Here is a 17,956-nt window from a genome sequence, read left to right as displayed (position 1 = left end):
TTATTTTATTTTTAAAAAATTTTTCAAAATATTACTTAATATTTAATAAAATTTAACATTTTTATTATGGATATATTAAAAATTAAAATTAAAATTTATTTTTTAATATATATAAAAAATAAAATAAATAAAAATTATAGAATGGAAAAAATAGTATCTTTTTATGATTAAAAAATTAAATTAAATAGTTAATAAATTAAATATTTATGGAGTATTCAAAATTATGTATAATTAATTAACATATATAATGAATATATCGTTTAAACGTAAACTATTTTTATAGATAATATAATTATTTATTCAATAATTAAATAATTTTTATATTGATAATTTCTTTTAAAATTGAATTTATATGAATTTTTATATAATTATAAATCAGATTTAGATTTGGATTAGTTTAATTTTCGCCAATACAGTACCGTTTAGATCCCTATTCTTATGAATTAAAAATGATCGTGCATCCCACAGAACGCACCGTTTTTGTAATTTTTCTTTTGAGCACCGTTTTTATAGTTGAATCCGCGAAAAGCGAGCGTTCTCGTTGCTCACCAGACAGGCGGTGAAAATCAACATCCAACCATATGAGTCGCGAAGAAGAAGAAGTAGAAGGAGAAGATGAGAGAAAAGAAGCGGCAATAGCTTCAACCCCATCTTTGCAACCCGGTTTCAAGCCCACCCGTGTCTCCCAAGAGCAGGTCTTCAAGCTCCAAGTACGACCACACTACCCTAACACATATTACATACACATCAATTATACAAATTACAAATTTGCGAAATTTAATTATTATTTTGTGGTGTAAGAACCCATTTCCCAATCCCTAACGTATTTCTTCAATTGGGCAATTATTATTTTGTTAAAGATCATGCAATAAGCACCGCAAGGTTTGGTAGAAGTTAACTGGAGTAGTAGTTTCGAAAAGAAGGGTTTTGGGGGTAATAGATTTCTTATTGGAGAGCCGTCGTCAAGTTGTGGATTAGGTCCATACATTAGCAACCAAATGGACTAGTTTTTTCAAGTCCCCAGTAGTGTGATGGCTAATATTTATGCTTTCTCCCCCTGGTATTGTAAGATGTTATGTAGGTTGCAGTTGAATGTATGAAACAATTTCAATAGAATACTGAGCTCAGATCCTGCCACCTTCTTAATACTAATGAGCTAGTTAGGCAAACTCAATGGCACATTTTTGTCACCAAATTGTGGAGTTTTTTTTAGGTTTTCAGTTTGAAATATGTGTAAATGACAATCTTGAGTTACCATCATGGAGTAGGTCTCCGTTGGCTTCTTGTTTGAGTAATAAGTCTTGCTTTGCAGTTATTCCTATTGAAATTGTGAAGAATATATTGTAAAATTAAGGTATATGGTAAAAATTGTCATGTATTCTATGTTTTTGGTTGTTCATTGTTGAAATTAAACCCTTTTCCTATGTATCAATCTTTGCATATGCAAATCAGATTTATATTTTTGGCAAGGGACTATGTTTTGTTGGTCCCATATGCTATAGTAGTTCTCTTGCATATCAGTTTTGTTTAACTTCTTTTCCTTCCAATAATTATGTAAGGAATTTTGAATTCTTGCATTCTATAGGAGCTACACAAGAGACGGTTGAAGATAAAATCAAAGCTTCAAAAGAACTCTGAAGGTACTTTTCTCAATTAAGTATTATACATTGCATTTGGGATTGTCTAATTTCATCATATGGATTTCAGATGGCAGTGGCACTAGCAGATCTCATGGCAAAGGCCTCAAACATAGTGATGGTAAAGATACAGCTAGAAAAATTGAGGACCGGAGTGTTGCCAACTTGAAAAAACACCTTGACATTGTTAATTCCCCACAACAACTTGACAATTTAGCAGTAGATAAAGCACCAAAGAAGCGCCAGAAATTGCACTGGGGGTAAGTTTTGGCATTAGCCAATGGCTACAGATGATATTTCATACAAGTAGAATTATACATAATTGCGCCGATTGATTCTTGGTAGTTATGATTTGTAGACTAAAGACACTTTCTTGTAATACACATTTGGCCTGCAATGTTCATAAATAGACTAGAATTTGAAGTGCCACAAGGACTTCTCTGTTCTTACAAGGACACTTTTAAGCTTTATCTTTTTTCAATTTGAACATTCAAGGTTGGTCTGAAAAAGTAGTCAGAAAAAGCCATATGTGGAGTGTGTGCATCACTGTAATGCAAGAGATCCTTTGTTCTTTTGGTCCATCCAGCATTGGACTAGACAATGGCGGCTAGTCCTCCCCTTCACATAGACCTCATACGCCAGTCCCATGACTCAAGTTTGAAGCTCCAAGTTTTAACCAGCCAGTTGTTCCTTTGGGGACGTTTGAATATCCTATTCCCATTTGTGTATGCTTATGCTTGCATTTTGTATGCACATGGATGTCATTAGAATGCAAATTTTGTCTCTCAAGTGGGAACAGATGGGGAATTCCTGCAATAACTGTTCCACAGGATATTTTGTAGGCCAGATATGGGTATTCAATTAGAAAGAAACCACTTGGGCATTTTCTTAACGAGAGTCTTATCACTGTTTGGTTGCTGCAGTTGTTTATTTAGAAGCAGCTTATTTTCACTTTGTAATCTGATTTTGGAGGAATGTTCCTGCACTTATTATCAAATTTATAGGATGTAGGCTTTATGATTATCCTGATGATTTTCTTTTAATGGCATATTTTCCACTTCTCTTTGACTTCCACGACTTGTGGAAAAGCAAATTGTGCAATGCCCCTTTGGAAGTCAACAATAATGTTGCAAACATTTCTTAGATCCTTTGTTTCTGAATGGTTTTTTAGTTTTATTTTTGCAGGCTTGACACGAAGGAAAGGTGGGAAAGGAAAGCCAACATGTAAAATCACCACGCATATGAACATTGTGCTTTCTCGACTTCCAAATTTTGCTCGGGATTGCAGGCAGAAAAATTGTGGAAGAAGATTTATGTTGGATTTGCTTTACATGTTGAAATAACACGTGCATATAAAACTAAGAACTGCCAAAAAAGCGATGAGGGATATCTGCTATCATACGGAGATAAACGATCATTTGTATTTCAACAGTGGTAGGGTGATGAAATGGTGATATATCTCTATCGGAAGAGAACAGAAAATAGAATGATTTAGATGTAATGCTCCTATTATGGCAACGATTTATCCAATTGCTTGTGTTTTCGTCTTCAAAAACAATAATTCTAGAATTTGAACGAAATTTTGCGGGCATCATCATTTTAGATAGTTACGATATTCTTTTATAATTGATCTAAGAGCAGCACTGTTCTCACATAACCGATGTCCAGAATAGCATCATCATTCACATACAAATTTGTCATATTGAATATTGAACTAATAAAAAATATTTTGGAATGTGGGGTATAATCGAGTTGAGTTGGTTTGTTAAAGAAAATTGAAAGTTTAAGCTCCATTCGAACTTAGTATATCGCTCCTGCTTGACTTATGAATTCTATATTAAAATTAAATTTAATTCGAACTTGATTTATAAAAAAACAATGACTGTTTATTAAAATTGAATTTAATTCGAACTTGATTTATGAAAAAGCAAAAAGTATTTATTATAATAACAAGTGTAATTTGAATTCAGTTCGATAAACTCAATTAAAAAACTCATTAATTAAATTTGAACATAAATTTTTAATAAATAATTACAAATTATTTTCGGTACACTTTAATTCATTATTAATTACTATAAATATAAAAAGTAAGAGTAAACACATTTAAAAAAATTAATATAAAAAAGTAAGAATAAACACATTTAAAAAAGTTATACCAACACGATTCATAATAAAATAATACAAATAAATATAAATTTAATAACATAATATAAATAACACACAAATTTTTATTTGCTTATCTAGTCAACTTAAATTTTAACATTCATGTATCTTCAAAAATAATATAAAAAATAACTCTATCAATAATATATAAAAAGTGTCATTATTAAATTAGTATTATAAATTTAAAAATATAATATACATTTTCTACCTAATTAATAGTTGTTAATATACTTTTATAATTATTCTCAGCTTTCATATTGTTTGCTTAATGTCAAAAATTAAAATTTTTATTTATAGTTATTTTTTTATTTTAATAGTTTAACGCTGATTTTATAATAGTATAATAACTATACAAATATATATTTATAAAAAATAATTATTTATCATTTAATTTTAAATTTATAATAAAAAATTATTTATAATTTAATTTTAAATTTATAATAAAACAATCTATGTTAATATTATGATTATATCTAATAATTTTAATATATCAAATAATAAATTTATTCTTAACATAAAATAATAAATATTGAATACTAGATACTAAATATAAAATAATGTATACGCTTATTCACGAATTTATTTAAGTAGTAGTTTGTTAATGAGTTAGTTTATGAGCTTGTTTAACGATTATACTGAACGAGCCTAATCACGAACTTAAAAACGAGTTGACTCACGAGTTTTAACGAATTGAATGCTGCTGAATTTAAATTCAGTTTGTTTAAGTAATAAATTTCAAAATTAATTGACGTACGAACTTAAAAATGAATTGACTATGCTGCTGAATTTAAATTCAGTTTAAGTGATAAATTTCAAAGTTGAGTTTAAACAACGACTTGTTTAAACCATAAGTCAAATCCAGTCAAATTTTAAGATTGAAGAGCTGAAGTGTACTGCATCCCACTATTACAGAGGGAATTCCTTGTTTTATTTTGGGGTTAGTAAATTGCTGGTTCAATCAGCAGCAGTGGTAGGAAAGAGGAAGAATACGGCAAAAATCACCATTATGCGACTGAACATGTGGTGTTTCTATATCATACCTGAGATAATGCCTGATATTTGAATGCGTTTGCAGTTAACTATCCGACTCGTCAGAAGTTTTATCTTCAAGCTGAACGACTGACCATGAAAATGATTGCATATATTTCCAGAATTTTGATGTCCGATAAGCATTCATGTAACATTCATTGCAAAGAATCACATGGCAAAATTCCCGAGTATATTTATTACAGCTCCATCTACCTAAACTGGTTTTGCCCAAAATTCTAGTCCAAATTTACATAACAAAGACAGTACTCTCGAAGCTGGTTACAGCTGAAGATTTGACAGGAAAATGGAGGATAAGAGAACATTCCCCAGTACACTCAATACAAGTGGACAACAAAGAAACCTTCCACAAAAATAAGGAAAAAGCACCACGTCTTCAGACCAATCATGAGCCACATAAAAATTATTACCACGTGCACTAATCAAAATATCCAAATCAAATTGCAGGGTTAAGAGCACGCTCTATTTCCTCCAGGGATCTTCCCTTCGTTTCCACAACGTTACCCGCTATGTACAAGGCTGCAAGAACGCAAACGGCTGCAAATCCCAGGTACACAGTGCTGATTCCAAACTTGTTTACAACGCTCAAGAAATAGAGACCAATGAAGAAATTTGAGATCTATACCAAATAAAACCAAGTAGTCATAAGCATTTCACAGATTATATCAGTTTTCCTATCAAGCATGTGCAAATGATATATAAATATAGGCGTGTGTATGCGCAATAACACATATGATACATGCACAAATATAAGAATATACGACTACAAGACCCCTCATTTGTGGAAAAGATCATCTGCCATTCATCCTGCCTCAAATGATAGGAACACATACAGATACAAATTCAGTCATTAAGGAAGGGGAGTGTTCTAATGTCCAATTCAATTGCTCTATTTGATGAATTATGTTTAATTTCTTCCTTACCAACTAGATTTTAAAGGAACCGATCAAAAGAAAAATCAAATCGTTCCAATACAATTACTTGCTCATAATGTCCATACTTATGAACAGCAGGGAAAGTTTCCCTCCACGTGACTTACCCAATGCATCCCCAAGGATAAAGAAACTGCTTTTGCTCTGATTCTGGAGGCAAATATTTCCGGCAAAAGAAGAGCAGGTACAGGACCGGCACCAAGTGAAAAGGACAACACATAGCTGTGTTATGAGATAAAAGACATTTGGATTTCACAAGCCAAAAAAGATATAATCCCAAACACAACTAGAAAAGGAAAGTCAGTAACTTACCAAACGGTCCCAAGAACAGCAAGTGTGCCAGAATACGGTGCCAGTACCTTCCAAGTGAAGGACAAAGAAAGCAGCAACATTGAAGCAGCCTTCACAAGCAGAGAACGCCAAAATGGAAATGTATAAGGCATGAGAATAATCTTCGAAAATGGGTAATGAGTTTTGCATGTTAAATAATATTTGGTATAAAAGATCAATAAAAACCGTGTATGCATATACATATATATATATATTTGATGCATTTTAGCTATGGCAGGATCAAATCAGGTAACCAAATTTTATGTCATGTGCACAGGAAATAAAAAAGTTGCTGGCATTACCTTCTACCAATATCAATTGTATCCATCATTAATAAAGCCTACAGTGGCTGCCCATATAAATTCAGCATATATATATATATATATATATATATCATTATTGATGCATTTTAGCTATGTATGGCAGGATCACATCAGGTAACCAAATTTTATGTCATGTGCACAGGAAATAAAAAAGTTGCTGGCATTACCTTCTACCAATATCAATTGTATCCATCATTAATAAAGCCTACAGTGGCTGCCCATATAAATTCAGCATTTCATATAAAACCATGCTTTCAACAAGGAAACATGAAGGATATTTTAGCACACAAATTTGCCTATGAAGACATCTGTTAAATCCATGAAAATTTACTGGACCATATAATGAAGTAACATATTGCTAGTTTGTCACCTATCTGAAACACAATACATTTTACTATATAATTTTTTTTGGAAACAAAAAAACCATTTACATAAGGAGACAAGTTCATGGAAAAACAAATTTACTATTTCAATTCATAATAAAAACAGATTCAGTGGCAAAGATACTCATACTATCTTTATTTTCTTAATAAAATACTCCCTCTGTCTCATGATTTTTGTCTATCTTTCTTTTTTAGTTGTCCAAAATTATTGTTCACTTTCCTTTTTTTTTACATATAGTTAACATATCAATTGACTACTATAACCCTATTTAATTTTATTTTATTTTCAAAATATCCTCTCACTAATTGTTATTTTTCTAAATAAGTATTCAAAATATTTCTTAATATTTAATAAAATTTAATATCTTTAAGATGAATATAATTGGAAAGACAATAAAAAAAATTTGTCTTTCTTAATATGTATGAACAGAAGTAAAGTGGATAAAAATTATAGAAAGGAGGTATTAACTTATACTAGGGATTGGACAGGTAAGAGAACTTTAAAACAGTTTTCAGCAAATCAGCAATAGAGGTAGAGACAAAAATAAAAAACTACTAGCAAGACCAAAACGAAACTGCAGAATGTAGTTTCAAGGACTTTAAGCTATATACTTGATGGGAGTAAATATTTCAACAGAAATTCAAATATATCTGTTCTAGATATACTTCTATCCTAAAATAAGCATACCATTCCCAAAAAGCTTATAATCAGAAGACTTTTTCTTCCTTGTCTGTCCATTAAAGATGATGCCACGGTTGTGCCTGGAAGAAGCCAACCATGTTAAACATGGAATGCAAAATGAAAAATATTGAAAGATCTCCCTAGATTCCAGAAAGAACACAAAAATATATATTTACCAAAGACATTTGCTGCCCCAACAAGAGCACTTGCTGCAACATCAGATGCAATTCCAACACTGCGGAACACAGCAGTGGAATAATACACTACAGCATTTATCCCAGCCAGCTGCTGAAAAAAGAAAAGTGCTACACCAACACTCACAACTGCACACAGCAAATAAGTTAGGAGGATAAAAAATACCATTGTATATCAGACTTATATATTACAAGGACAGTACATCGAGAAAAAGACAGCAGCAAAACTAAGGCACAAGAAGATCATCTTGGGATTCCATTAGGTATTTATTTTTGTGAAAACATATCTTGATGAGCCATTATCACTAAAAATTCTAAGGCTTGAGTTTGGGTGCATTAACCAATTAATAACCCTACGCTTTGTTATTATTCATCGACTCAGCACCCCTGTTTCCAAGTAACTTCCAAGAAACAGATAATAAGTTCAACAGAACCATGCGCCAAATTCCTTGTATAAAATTCAGTAGCAGAAGTCTCAAATGTTAATGCATCAATAGCTATTTATATATGGATTGTGTTTATTAATAGATTTACAAAGTTTTGGTTCATTATTGGTTTCAAAGTCGCATAAAATTCTGCAAATCAAAACGACATAATTTCATCTAACCCAACTTATGTTTGTGCAACAGTAAATTTTACCTGATCCAACTTATAACGCTCTAAAAATAGATTTCACAATAAGGCAAGATGCTTGCATATTTTTACAGTTACCTTTCCAATAGCGGCTGCTAAATAGATCAAACCATCCTGCTTCTGGCTCTGCAGAACCTTGACCTCCAACTGCTAAATCTTGCATAACCTCAGGAACTCTTTCTTTACCATAGAGTATCCTTATGGATTGTTCTGCTTCAGAAATTTTTCCTTGCTGCAAGGCAATGTGTTTGATCAATAGCACTTTGCCAATTTATGAATAATCCATACCTAATTACAATGAAAAACAGAAAGATATTCTAAGGCTCCAACAAAGAGATTAAGGTCCATAGGAAAACCTGAAAAAGCCAACGAGGACTTTCTGGAGAAAATGCCATTCCCAAAGCCAATAGAATAGCAGGGACAGCAGAAATGCCAAACATTGTTCTCCACCTAACAGACAGCAGATAAAGAGAACTAAATATGATAAAGAAAAAAGTGATCCATGAAAGACAATGTCTGACAGACCAGTTAGGAATACATACAACAATGAGAATAATACAAAATTAAAATATAACTGGCCACTATTCAATTAACTTCACTGATAAATGTGCATAAACCACAATTTTTTTGCCACATGAAACTTGTCTAAAGTCCAAGCAAAAGTTCCACATGAGAATCATTATATAGGTCAATTAAAATTGAAGTTGTATTGAGTTTCCAGTGTAAAGTTTTCCGGATGCTAAAGAGACAAGCTTATTATTTATTTTTCCAGCCATGCTAATAAATACCAATTCTTCAGTTGCTTTTCTTTTCCTAGGTCATGGAAATTAAAAATATATAAATAAAACTCTCACTCATAAGCTTCTGGCGGAACTTATGCATACCTACTATATTCTGAAAATAATGTCTGAGCAGTGAATTGAGCATCCAATTGGGAATTCTAGAAGAATAGTAAAAATTTAACTAAGACTGCATGATAATCTAGAAATAAAAATAATTTGCCCCTCCAAAAAGGGAAGAGGATGGCCCTTAAATACTAGAGTAACATGTTACAGTATGAACAAAACAATTACCCATGACCTCAGAAAATCACAATAAACTTGTCCACGAAGTATGTGAAATTTTACCAAGAATTTCCACCCATATTTAACCTCAAGTATGGACCAGACTTCATCAATTTAAATTGCCATCCACATTTAGACAAACAGTAGAACATCGTATTTCTTTTTTACTGTTTTGATCCATTTTAAAGGTTCTTTAAAGAAAAAAAATATAAAATCTTGACCTTTTCCTACATTTGATACAGAAAAATGTCATGCCAATATCAAAACTCCAGACTATTATAGAGTTTTATACCATGCCAGAAAGTTGTGACAATCCCATACATATATATATATATACACATACTCTACAGTCTAACATTACTCCACTGCTCGCTTTAATTGCAGCAACAATTTGTTTAGAATCATTGCTAATCTTAGAAGCCCATTTCAATATTCTCTGATGCATGCATATCAAGTTAAAAGCATAACATATAATTACACCACCTTTTTCTAGCATATTAGTGGTTTTGGAGGCGGCATTTTTATGATGTTAAACTGCAAAGAGGCAGTATGCTGTGCCATCTTATCATGCTTGTATATTATTGTTCATGTTGATTTAACATAAAATTTAAGCATGAAACTAAAACAAAAAAGACTAGAAATACCATAAAGGATTTCCTGCTAATGGTAATCCAGCCACCAATGCCAACAGAATCCCAATACATATGGAAAGTTGATTTACAGACCCCAGTGCACCACGAATTTCAGTTGGTGAAATCTGACTAAAACAAGTCAGTGTTAGCAACTTAGCATATAAGCTCTTGCAAACTTATTCAGAGTCAACAGTGACCTCAGGATTGATAAATTACAACCTCAGATATATAAAGAGGAACAATGGCTGAAGATATGCCAATTCCAATACCAGCAAGTAGACGACCAATTATCATAGTCTGAACAGTCTGTGCTGTAGTACTGCAAACATTTAGAACAATCATAAAAATTAATTTTAGCACAAGTTTCTAAGACGAGAACTCAACCAGTGAGAGTGGACAGACCAAAGGAATGCTCCAATTATGAGAGGGATTGCATCTAACTGAAAGGTTCTTATCCTGCCAAACTTGTCAGCCAACGCTCCCCCAGTAAATGAACCAATAGTGGCACTAGCAAGTAGCGTGCTAACAATCCATCCTGCTCAATGTTGCAGTTAGGAAAGCATAAGCTGTACACAACTGATAATTGAGACAGTAAAAGATTTTTAACAAATGAGAGGAAAGAAGAAATATACAACCATAATTTCTGAACATACAAATAGCTACGACTGATTCAACAAAGTCTGAATCACAACCCCACACACCCCCCCCCCAAAAAAAAAAAAAAAAAAAACAAATAAAACTGAGATTTATCAATTTGCCAATTTCCTTATTCTCAGCTAACACAAGCATTCTGCTGTTTTGGCTGAGGCATTCTCTGTCTCACTAAAGTTTGACACAAGTAATAAATGCATGCTACCAGTACAACCAAAAATATACAAATATATAATACAAGTTATTGCATCAACATTTTGCATCGCAAATTAACTTGCTCTTGCCTTGTAGGACAGTATTTTCAGCGATCGCAAGATCCTTGGCAAGATACTCAAGAGCACCATTTACCACCCTGAAGCAGCACAAAAGAAGAGAACACTACAATGAACTTCATACTACAGAGTAAGGCACAACCAAAGTTAACAGGCTCGCCAGAAAATCTTGAATCAGGGATCACTGGCCAAAAATCCATAGCCAAATTTACAAGGACGAAAATAAGCTTGAATTGACAATTGAAGAGTTAAAAAAAAAAAAGAAGATACAAATCCTGATTTAGACACGGACATACGCAAGATGGTAACCAAATAAAATAGCTCCCAAACTAGCAACACCGACGAATGGCAAGACAGTTCCAGTAGATTTTCTCTGAGGATGGATAGGAGCAGATTCTTCAATATCATCATCTGCAAGTAAGATTCAATTGCGAGTTGCAAGGTCACAGTTCGGAACAATTCAAATCAGAGAAACTAGAATTGATCGAAACGCGAGATCAAGGCTAGACAACAAACCGGAGGACAGAGCTTTAATCGGAAGGGACCTAGAAAAAGCAGTTCGCACGAGCTCAGTTCCCATTGAGAACGAATCAGCTGCACGCTGTCCACAGAAACTGATCCCGCAATTCATGCAGCCGTTATTGTTTAAAGACAAGGCCGACAGTGATAGTGAACTTCTCTTGTTAAAACCACCGGCAAGACCACTGGCGGCAAGCAAACTCCTCCGGTTACGATGCCGACAACCGACGCTTATGCTGCTGGTGGCAGTGCCTTTAACTGCACACACAGATGCCTGCATGTTTCACCTGATTTGAAAATACATAGAGTTGAGGAAGGAAAGTCTGATAAAAGTAAAGAACAATCCAAAAACCAAAAAATTTGTGGGAATTAAAGGCAATGTGATATCGTAGGTGATCAAAATGAAAACGTTTCTAAGTGGGTGACTCACTCTTGCGTTTCGGAGAATTTTCCGTCCGTGTGTGTCACAGGTTGCTTGCTGGCTTTGCGCTCTGGTTTCTATTTATTGTTTGTTTGGTTACAGGTTAGAAATAGAGAGGCTTTGGGAAGTCCGTTGGGAGGAAGAGAGAGGATGGACAGTTCACTTGCTATAAGAGTTTCCCAAACAAGAACAAAGTTGGTGGAGAATTCAATTCTCTTTATTCTCATTTTTATAATAAATAAAAAACAAAAATTCACGCTTTGTTTGAATTGAGAAAATGGAGAAAAAAAATTTTCTTAAATTTTCTTATTTGGACATAAAAATGCCTCTCTCAATTCATAAAACTTATATTTCTTAATTTGTAAAGATATAATAGTTAATTTATAAACTCCATTCAAGAGATAATTATAATTTTGTCTTTATACTAGTAATTTATCCAAACAAAATATAAAAATATCTATCTAAATAAAATTAAAAAATAAATAAATTTTATTATTTTCTACTCTTCCTGTTTCCTCACAATTAATAAGCGTCATCCAAACGATGGGTCAATCTTTCTTGATCAATACCGATACTATGCGATCCGAGAAATATGCATATTTTTTAATTATTTTTCTTTAAAAAAAAAAAAGAAAGGAAACGAGAAATGGATGATTACACGGGGATTTCGGATTAGATTTTGGGTCGCGTTTTAGGAGATGTCGCAGGTGGGTGACGTGGATTCTCACCACTGCTTTACGTTCTCTGTTCCCAGTCCATTGCTGCTTGCAGCACTAGTACTACACTAGTAGCACTAGTTTCTGGCTTGTGGGACCCTGAAATTGTTTTATTACTATTATTATTTAAATTTGTCAAAACTCCAAATAACTTTATAATTCTTTAGTGAATGTCTTCTAAAAAGAAGAAGAAAAACTTTTATCCTTAAAAAAAATGGAATAACTTCCTTTTTTTTCTCAATAGTTTAAAATTTCGTGAAAATGGGTTAGTTTTTGAAAGGATTCCTAATTCTGTGATTTAATTATATGGGCTTTGTCAATGAGAGGGTCCACGAAATCAAGTGAGGTGAGAGGCGCTGAAGAAGGATTTGAATTTAAGGGCTTTCTTGTTAGCCTACTCCGGCTTTGGATTTTCTGGTTTGTAACTCTTTTAATTTCCCCATCTTTTTTATTTTTGGAAGAAAAAAAAATAGTCCTGACTCCTAAGCCTATGCGTAATGTACATTAGCTTGGTGGGTCATTTTGAATAAAAAAAAATGAAGAAGAACACTTCTACTCCTTAAATTAATCTCAGATAATCAACCTTCTCTTCTTCTTTCATGATTGTCCTTCTAAGAAGAACAATCAATTTTTATTTTTATTTTTCACTGAGTTGCATTACAATGCCTTAATGGGCAAATTGGGGCTTTGGGCTTAGAAAAACAAAACCCAAAAACTCAAATTAAATCCATTAAAATAAACCTCTTAGTAATCAAGTCATCCACTCAAACAAATCAAATCTAGAAAACCTATAAAAGAAAAAGGACAAAAAGCAATCTCAACTTGGCCATGGGGCACCAACTGAACATCAAGCCTCTGTTTTCCAATAAGCAACACAGACACAAAAAACCATCCTCAAGCAAAACTCTAAGCGGGTTGAAAAACTAGTGAAAATCTCAACTGACCTTTGAATCTCCTGAGCTCTAGATTTCATCCAAGCACCAAGTAGGGGTGAGCATTCGGTCGGTTCGGTTCAAAACCGAACCGAATAAACCGAAAACCGAAATTTGAGTGTTTATGAAAACCGAACCGAACCGATTTTGATCAGAAACCGAATCGAACCGAACCGGTCTGATTCGGTCGATTCGGTTTGATCGGTTTCGATTTTTAATAATTTTTTTATTTTTTACACTTTATTTTTAATATTTTAAAATTTAATTACAATAGTTTAATCTTAATATGATTTAATTTCTATATATTATTAAAAAAACATATTATTATTACTAATCAGTTCGATTCGGTTTTTTCGGTTTTTTTCTGATCAAAACCGAACCGAACCGAAATAATCGAAATTTTTAAAATTAAAAATCAAACCGAATCGAAATATATAAAAAACCAAATCAAATTTTTAAATCGATTTGATTCAGTTAATTTTTTCATTTTGAACCGAATATTGGTCACCCTAGCACCAGCACCACGTAGACTTCGTAAAGATAATCACGTAGAGTTTGCGACCTTTTATAATATTAAAATAAAGAAAAATTATTTTTTCAGGTATTTATAATTAATGAATTTGTAATTTTATTTGTAGAGTTCCACACTTTAATTTTTCAATTTTAATTTTATTTAAATTTAAAATTCTCTCATTTAATAGAAATAATAATTTAATATTAATAAAAAATATATATTAAAACATAATTCTAAAAATATCCTTATCTAAAACAAAAACACTTACTCTTCAAATTCATAAATTTCTTTCATTTTTTTCTTATTCTCTTCATTATTTATAAGTAGTAGCATCGGAGCAACTTCTGTTGAATTTTTATTTTTGATAATTTTTTCTCTTTAATGTATTTTAACAAAATTTTTTATTAAATTTATTGAATTTGAATTTTAAATCTGTAAAATTTTTATTTGTTTGTGAAGATTTAGTTTATGATTTCAATTATTATTTTGATTTGTATATAAATTTCTGTTGCTTTTTTTTTTTACGAATGATATTTTTATATGGTTGAATTTTTAATTTTATTAAAATTAAGGGTACAAAGTATTAATTTTTAAAATAAATAAATAAATTTATTAATTATCCTATATTTTAAAATTAAAAAAATATTTTTTCTAAAAAATAACAATTGATTAATCCAAACTAAAAGTTCCCCAAGCATCTATGCCCAATCGGCCTAATGGTATAAGCGAGATGAGCATTACTGGAAAAATTATTAATAATATGAAGTTGGGGTTTAAATAATTTATTCTTTAAAGGTAACCCATAATCTGTTCTAAATAGAATAAAACCCTTTAATAATAATACTTAGTAAATTCGAATGAATACAAATCCACCCACGTAAACGAAGGTGAAGGCCTAGCACTGATTTTCTCGTTCCAGGCCCAGCGGATTGAACCTGTACACGTTTGTCGATAAGTGCCCACCAGTGTAGAATCAACCCAGCTCATCATAATTTTCCTGAAGGAAATGGACCCATCACGTCTCATGGGTGTCAATCCTCGTACACGTTAGGCAAATTAAAATAATTTAATAAACTACTAATAAGTTTAAAATTTTTTTTTATTACGTATGCCACATTGCTCAGTCTATTAATTCATTTCAACACCATGATTGTCTAACCCACTTGGCGGGCCATGCATGCTTCGTGATTTGGGCAATCTTAGTCATGGAATATTTATTAAACCCTATATTTCTTCAATCAACAAGAAGAAAGGCATGAAAAGTTATTAATAAAATTATACGTATTTCACTAATTAGGTGGGTGACATATTATCACAAGAAAAATGTCATTTCAAAATTACTGATCACCTAGCTGATTATTTCTTTATTATTTTTTCCTGTTTATTTTTTTTTACTTTTTTAAAAGTAAAACATTATTAGCTGCACGATAAAATAAATATTATTAAGCCGGAGCATGAAAATTTTAGTTAAAATATTAAAATTCAAATTAATTTAATAAATTATAATAAACTATTAAAAATTATTATATTTTCATTTAATCTGATAATAAATATATTTAATTAAATATAAAAGATTTTAGATTTCAGTATCTGAATCCATTTCAACAAAGAAAATTGAGTGGAGTTCATTGTTATATGTAGCAAAGGCAGACAAGATGAGACAAGTTTAGGGTTCTGGTGATGACTTTCGGGGGAGGCCATTTGGTTTTAAAATGTATATATATATAATGACTATGACTGCACATTTGCTTTCACATTTGCATTTTCCAAAAACTGCATAGATCAGACATCAACCCCGTCTCTTAACACAATCTAGTGATTATATCCCATGACAGTGAAGCAATTTTACATACTTGTAATAATCCATTATTGATGAAATATATAATAATAATAACCAAAATGATTGAATATCAGAATAGGATAATTAAGGCGCAAATTAAAGATGTGAGGATAAACAGCACATATAGATGACATGTGGGAGCTAATTAGCATGTGGGGCTTGAAAGAACATGATGATGAGAAGCCTTAATCATGGTAGTTAGTAAGATACGAGAAGATCTTCCTTTTAATAAATAAAGCTTTAGAGTTACAACTTCACGTCAATCACGCAAACATCCCAAAATTATTACTCACCATATGGGCCCATAAGGACGACGACAATCTTGCTCTCTCAAGCTTCCAAGTCTAACCAAGTCTTAATTTCTTACTTATAACAAACTAATGATGTTAGGTTTAATTTTTCTAAGCTAACCCTTCCGATGCAAAGCAAAGTGTTTGAATCTTGCAGCTTGGAACGTGGATCAAAATCTTTGGTTAGATATATCCAAAAATAGAAGATTACATGATTGGTACTGTGTTATAAATTAAATAATTGATTACTATGCTATTTTATATTACGAGACGAGTATTTAAAAATATATTAAAATTTTTTATTCATTATATCATGACAAGGTTATTTGAATTGATGAGACAAAGACTTGTGTTAAAGTATTTCCAAGACTTGAGTGAAGAAGGATGCTAGCTCCTCAGGTTTCTTGCTCTGGGTTTTTCTTGATACTTCCTGCTTTTTTCTTAGTCATCTTTGGGATTTTCACAACCAACTAGGTCTCCCTTTTCTCTCTATTCCTCTGAATCCTTTCTGTCTCAACTTCGCAATCATATTCTTTTGCTCAAACCTTTTACCCTTTATAAATACCAAGCTCACAAACAAAAGCAGGACTCACTCCTAGAATCGAGTGCTGTTTTTTTCTTTTCTTATTTCAAATATTTTCATTAATCGATATCCATCTTACCCTTCACTCTGTCTCATGGCTGATAATGATATCGCCAATAACACAACTCTAAAGCTCTTTGGCTTCAACATTTTAGAGAATATTCCTGTGGATTCAAGAAAATCTCCATCTGGGTCTCCGGAAACGGAGACCGAAGGTCGAAAATATGAGTGTCAATACTGTTGCCGGGAGTTCGCCAACTCCCAAGCACTGGGTGGCCACCAGAACGCTCACAAGAAGGAAAGGCAGCTACTAAAGCGCGCACAGATCCAAGCAACACGTAACCAGCTAGCTTCTTCTTACGTCCCTCCTTCCATGTTCTCCACCCTGAAGCCGCATCCACCACATCTGCATCCCGCGGCGATGATTCCAGTGGCAGTGCAGCAGCAACAGCAACAGCATCATCTTCCTTCGTGGTTTTACAAGTCCTATTTGAGTCTCATGTCAAATGGCGACGCATTGGGTTCTGGGACTGAACCTGGAAGGCATGTTGAAGGCGATGGTCTGGCATTGGATGAGGATTTGGGGTTTCACCCTAGAAATTCAATGGCGGCCTGGAGTACTGGGTTTACCAGAGAAGAGGCCGAGTCTCAACGGGATAAGGGATTAGGTAACGTGGACTTGCATTTAAGTCTTTGATCAGCTCTACCATCATCTGGGCTTGATTCAGGAACAGCTAGATTGCCTTGTTGATGATATGGAGAGCCTTGTTGTGCTTATGCCGTTAATTAGCGGCATGTACATTTCCAAATTTTTCTTATTTTGGTTAATCTTGTCCTCAAATATTTTTCATCAACAAATGGTCTTCATGTCTGAACGAAAGATGTCGAATTTCATTATCACTTTTGCTCGTACGCGGTTTGTGTAGATATTGTTACCAACTCGTTAAGGCATGCAAAGAGCAAGAAAAATACCGGGAAAACGAAAGATACAGATTTCTTGATAGAATGTAGGAAAACGAATTTAATTTATATAGGGATAGCTATTGTTTTTTTTTTAATTTACAAAGGGAAAATCAAATTGATCCTCTTTATGTCCGCTTATTTTGCCGATAAAAAAAAAAGTCAGTACTTTTATTTTTATTTTTTTTTATGTTTGCATTTAGAAAATTGATAAAGAAAATTATTTGTTTGGTGAAAC

The 17,956-nt window shown here is 32.5% G+C and overlaps 3 protein-coding genes across 4 annotated transcripts; 2 read left to right on the top strand and 1 right to left on the bottom strand.

The window, feature by feature from the left end:
• The first annotated feature begins 507 nt into the window (after window positions 1-507).
• Window positions 508-3,228, top strand: LOC110608476. 2 transcript variants are annotated; one of them, XM_021747715.2, is made up of 4 exons: window positions 508-710; window positions 1,586-1,640; window positions 1,708-1,897; window positions 2,809-3,228. In XM_021747715.2, the coding sequence occupies exons 1-4, from the start codon at window positions 582-584 to the stop codon at window positions 2,978-2,980; spliced, it is 546 nt and encodes a 181-aa protein (XP_021603407.1). In that variant the 5' UTR covers window positions 508-581; the 3' UTR covers window positions 2,981-3,228. The 2 variants fall into 2 exon arrangements, with proteins under 2 accessions (XP_021603407.1, XP_021603408.1); XM_021747716.2 differs by having other exon boundaries at window positions 513-710; window positions 2,823-3,228.
• Window positions 3,229-5,002: 1,774 nt separating this feature from the next.
• Window positions 5,003-12,085, bottom strand: LOC110609688 (plastidic glucose transporter 4). The gene is made up of 14 exons (XM_021749454.2): window positions 11,893-12,085; window positions 11,460-11,749; window positions 11,240-11,354; window positions 10,956-11,023; window positions 10,423-10,555; window positions 10,240-10,339; window positions 10,033-10,145; window positions 8,681-8,774; window positions 8,403-8,556; window positions 7,674-7,820; window positions 7,504-7,577; window positions 6,092-6,180; window positions 5,887-6,001; window positions 5,003-5,466 (listed from the first exon to the last, which is right to left on the bottom strand). The coding sequence occupies exons 2-14, from the start codon at window positions 11,740-11,742 to the stop codon at window positions 5,284-5,286; spliced, it is 1,668 nt and encodes a 555-aa protein (XP_021605146.1). The 5' UTR covers window positions 11,743-11,749; window positions 11,893-12,085; the 3' UTR covers window positions 5,003-5,283.
• Window positions 12,086-16,515: 4,430 nt separating this feature from the next.
• Window positions 16,516-17,629, top strand: LOC110609974 (zinc finger protein 6). Its single transcript, XM_021749828.2, has one exon. The coding sequence runs from the start codon at window positions 16,853-16,855 to the stop codon at window positions 17,453-17,455; it is 603 nt and encodes a 200-aa protein (XP_021605520.1). The 5' UTR covers window positions 16,516-16,852; the 3' UTR covers window positions 17,456-17,629.
• Window positions 17,630-17,956: the final 327 nt, after the last annotated feature.

This window comes from Manihot esculenta, chromosome 2 (assembly GCF_001659605.2).
Source record: "Manihot esculenta cultivar AM560-2 chromosome 2, M.esculenta_v8, whole genome shotgun sequence".
Taxonomy (NCBI): Eukaryota; Viridiplantae; Streptophyta; class Magnoliopsida; order Malpighiales; family Euphorbiaceae; genus Manihot; species Manihot esculenta.
Note: the sequence above shows the minus strand (reverse complement) of the source record. Positions and strands in the feature narration are given on the sequence as shown.

What these genes read in the sequence shown, in the direction of transcription:
- LOC110608476 (XM_021747715.2), top strand. Translation starts at nt 582, where the DNA reads ATGAGTCGCGAAGAAGAAGAAGTAGAAGGAGAAGATGAGAGAAAAGAA. An exon ending in AGCAGGTCTTCAAGCTCCAA is followed by an intron (nt 711 to 1,585) that starts GTACGACCACAC and finishes TGCATTCTATAG; the next exon opens with GAGCTACACAAGAGACGGTT. An exon ending in CGCCAGAAATTGCACTGGGG is followed by an intron (nt 1,898 to 2,808) that starts GTAAGTTTTGGC and finishes ATGGTTTTTTAG; the next exon opens with TTTTATTTTTGCAGGCTTGA.
- LOC110609688 (XM_021749454.2), bottom strand. Translation starts at nt 11,742, where the DNA reads ATGCAGGCATCTGTGTGTGCAGTTAAAGGCACTGCCACCAGCAGCATA. An exon ending in TTAGCAGGAAATCCTTTATG is followed by an intron (nt 8,775 to 10,032) that starts GTATTTCTAGTC and finishes GCTGTCTGTTAG; the next exon opens with GTGGAGAACAATGTTTGGCA. An exon ending in TAGCAGCCGCTATTGGAAAG is followed by an intron (nt 7,821 to 8,402) that starts GTAACTGTAAAA and finishes TGCTGTGTGCAG; the next exon opens with TTGTGAGTGTTGGTGTAGCA.
- LOC110609974 (XM_021749828.2), top strand. Translation starts at nt 16,853, where the DNA reads ATGGCTGATAATGATATCGCCAATAACACAACTCTAAAGCTCTTTGGC.